This window comes from Frankliniella occidentalis, unplaced genomic scaffold, assembly GCF_000697945.3.
Source record: "Frankliniella occidentalis isolate FOCC.00 unplaced genomic scaffold, Focc_3.1 Scaffold44, whole genome shotgun sequence".
Taxonomy (NCBI): Eukaryota; Metazoa; Arthropoda; class Insecta; order Thysanoptera; family Thripidae; genus Frankliniella; species Frankliniella occidentalis.
The window spans coordinates 1,856,549-1,859,886 of record NW_026267174.1 but is presented as its reverse complement, the minus strand read 5'-3'; the positions used below and the strand labels follow the sequence as shown (position 1 = coordinate 1,859,886).

General features: G+C 58.0%; 1 protein-coding gene across 1 annotated transcript in view; it reads right to left on the bottom strand.

Annotated features, from left to right (window-relative positions):
• Nucleotides 1–24: 24 nt before the first annotated feature.
• Nucleotides 25–3,338, bottom strand: part of LOC113207183 (uncharacterized) — a 13,072-nt gene continuing 9,758 nt past the window's right edge. Inside the window, exon 3 of the mRNA XM_052266917.1 lies at nucleotides 25–686. Coding sequence (XP_052122877.1) covers nucleotides 361–686 — 326 coding nt within the window. The 3' untranslated portion in view covers nucleotides 25–360. The remainder of the gene's footprint in view (nucleotides 687–3,338) is intronic.

Below are 3,338 nucleotides of genomic sequence, written 5' to 3'. Positions count from 1 at the left end.
ATCAAAATTAATAAATCGAACGAATATTTTTCACGTTTTATTAATTTTTTTGCCTGGTTTTCTTTTTTCTTTTTCAAAAGTTCACTGGTATTTTTTTTTCTAAGTGCGAACTGCTGAAAGGTGACAGCGTTGCAGTGGATTTCAGTCTTTGAACTCCGCCAGCTTCCCGCCCAGCCCCGCCCCACGGTGATGTTCCGCGGGGCGTTGCGGGGCAGGGGGCAGTCCGACGGCGCCGGGGGTGAGGCGGGCTGGCGGAGTGAGGGTGGGGGAGCGGGGAGCCGGACGCACCTGGCGCCGCCCCCGCTCCCTGTGGGAATGGTGGTGAACATCACAGTGAGGAGGATACGTCAGGGCCCTGGTCTAGGCCTTGGGGGCATCCTTGGCGCCCTCCTTGGCCGGGGCCGGGGTGGCGATCTCGGGGTACTCGAGCTTGGCGCCCTCCTCGCAGTCGAACACGGGGCAGCAGTCGGGGAAGGCAGCGGTCTTGTTGGTCTTCTCGGACAGCTTGCACTTGGGGTTGGGCACGGGCAGGGGGCCACAGTCCTCCACCAGCTCCAGAAGGCGGCCGGCCTGGTCGCCCTCGGCGGTCACGCAGGTGGAGCGGCCGCAGAAGGGGGCCAGCTCCCAGGTGTGGCCGGGCTCGATGGTGGCGCAGCGGGTGGACGCGAAGCACATGCCGGGGAAGTCTGCAACACACAGGATCACCATGAGCAGGGGCAGGACGTGCGGGGTGGGGGCGCGGGGGGCCGCCGGGTCACCTTCACCACCATGGAGAGGACATGCTCCTAGCGGCGGTGGCGACGCGTTCAGAAATCCCCTCGCGTCTGTCACCTTGGCGTCAATGCCAGGAGGCCGGTACGATCCATCGCGAGAGTCGCGGGGCGGGGCGGGGCGGCGACGTATGGGAGTACACACGCCAAGCCCCATGCGCAGCGCCTCGCGGCGGGCCGTGTCTATTCGCACGGACAAAGGAGGTCTCTGCGAATAACGACCCAACCGCGGTGGGGCCCCGGTCTGCCAAGCAAGGTCCCCCCCGCGCGCCCCGCGGCCCCCGACAAAGGACGCGACAGGTGCGTTAACGACAGGCGCCCCGCCCTCGGCCAGGTACAGGACCAGGGCGCAACGCGGCGCAGGAGGTAGACTCGCGGAGCCGCGCGCGCCGCGCTCGCGCTCCGCCCCGCGACACCGCGCCGCGCCCGCGCCCCTCCCCGCGGTGCGGCCCGCGAGGTGGGGGACTGCAGGCGGCGAGGCACAACGGGGCGTGACGTCACCGGGCTGGGCCGCGCGCTGCTGCTCCGCGCTGCTCCAGAGCCCAAGGCGCGTCCCGTCCAGCCCAAGGCCAAGGGCGGCCCTGGCGGCCCGGCCCAGCAGGCGCGTCCCGGAAGAGGCTCGTCCCGCCTGGGCGGCGGCCCCCCCGTCGCGATCGCGCGCGCCCACACGAAGGACCCAGCCGACCTGTACGTGACCAAGGGACCCGCCAAAAAGTGCACGACGTTCGTTTTTCTCAGATTCATTCGACAAATTACAGGGAGCTGGGCGCCTGCGAGACTCGGGGTAGGCCACCCCGCAGTACACGCGTGCACTGCAAGCAAGATTTTGCCTACCGAGCAGGCGCCAGGAGAGCTCGCCGAGACTGAACTGGGCTGGTTCGGAACGGCGTGTACCTTCTGGGTGATCCCTAATCAACAAGTAGGTATCCCACGAGGAGAGCTCCCCTCTGTTGAGCCGGCGGTAGCAGGCACGGGTGAGAGTGTGAGTGCTCACCGACCCACTGGGGTACTTTCGTTTAAGACGGCTGGATGCGGCGCTGGTTGCCAATAATCGCGTCGGTGAAATTAGCGCCGTCACGTTTCGCCCCCCTCGCCAGGCCGTCATCGTTTCAAGTCCTCCCGTTTTAGCGCCGGCTGCGCGATGTCGCGCCGTTTCCGTTGGCCATGTCGTTTTCCCCTCTGGCGGTAAAGCTACTAAGGTAGGCCGTGGCTAGTTTCCTGGAGGACTGGAGGAGGGCCGACGAACGGATAGGAGAACTCACGACGTGGACTCGCGAAAACTTGATTAAAAGGACTACGTACTTCAATAACAGTCGTTTGATAGAATGTCTATCGGCTTCTGAATTTCTAATATCATTTTCAATGTTTTATTTGTGTGTTTTTTTGCTGACTTTCTATGACCTTTACGTTGACTTTCCCGTCGGCTGCGGACCGGCGCGGTCCGGTCCGCTCCGGTGCGGATGAATCCCCCGCCCGACACGCGTGGAAGAGTTTTGCGCCAATTCGTGAATAATGCAGATCGGCGGCCGCGCGCGAATGCGCCGCCCAAATGAATTTAGCCGCGCGCGGCGCCACTGCGAGGCTGCACGTCAGCGCGGGACCGCGGGAGAGGAGATTGACCTCCAGCCCAGCCAGCCAGGCGCGGCAGGCGCGCCGGACGGGCGGGTAGTAGTCGGGGCTAAAATCTCAGAAAAGCTCTCCGTTTCAATGCAAGAAGCATTTCATGTAACAATTGAGTAAACACCGGTTCCCCCCTATTTCGACCCCGCTGAATCCGAAAATGCCGTTTGCCAACTCGAAATTTCAACCGGAAGTGAGATATCCAAGATGGCGTCCAAAATAGCGCCAAATTTAAGTGGTTTGCTGGTTTTGGTCATATTTGAGCGTTCCAAGTGTCCCTCCCTATGTTTTTTGGGGCGTAGATCACGATTTTATACTTTAAAAGTAATTTCGTGCAATAAAAGTTCATTAAATGCTTAATTTTAACCAAAATGCACCGAAATTCAAATTTATGGGTCTTGATGCGTTTCACATCGATTCCTATGTTTTCGGGGGTTCTGAACACGATTGTGCATTTTAAAATTAATTTGGACCATAAAATTGGAATAAAATGACCATATTTAACCAAAAATACACAAAAATTTACAAGTGCTGAAGGCTGTTTTCTATAAGTTACATTCTGTTTCTGGGATTCTGGTGGCCAAATTTCTCCTTTGATATTAATATTTTATCGATTTAACCCTTTATCTGCCACACCCCCTTCAGGATTCATTCGTTTTTTATCCTCTTTTCGGTGTTTAAAGCTTCAATCTTGTCAGACAAAGCCGCGTACACATCGACGGATAGGACAAACATTCTGAGATCGAGTAACGAATTGTGTTCGCACATCGACGTACAAGTACTTAGTGTCTTTCTTCTACCTAGATGCAAATATGTCATATTAAAATAAAGAAATGCCCCGCTGGACCTTCGCACCATGGTGGGTTAGATTCGAACCAAGTGGACCCCTGCTCACTGGAAAAACGAATGTGACATAAAACGCGTGCGGGCGGGCTTGCCTACCGTCGC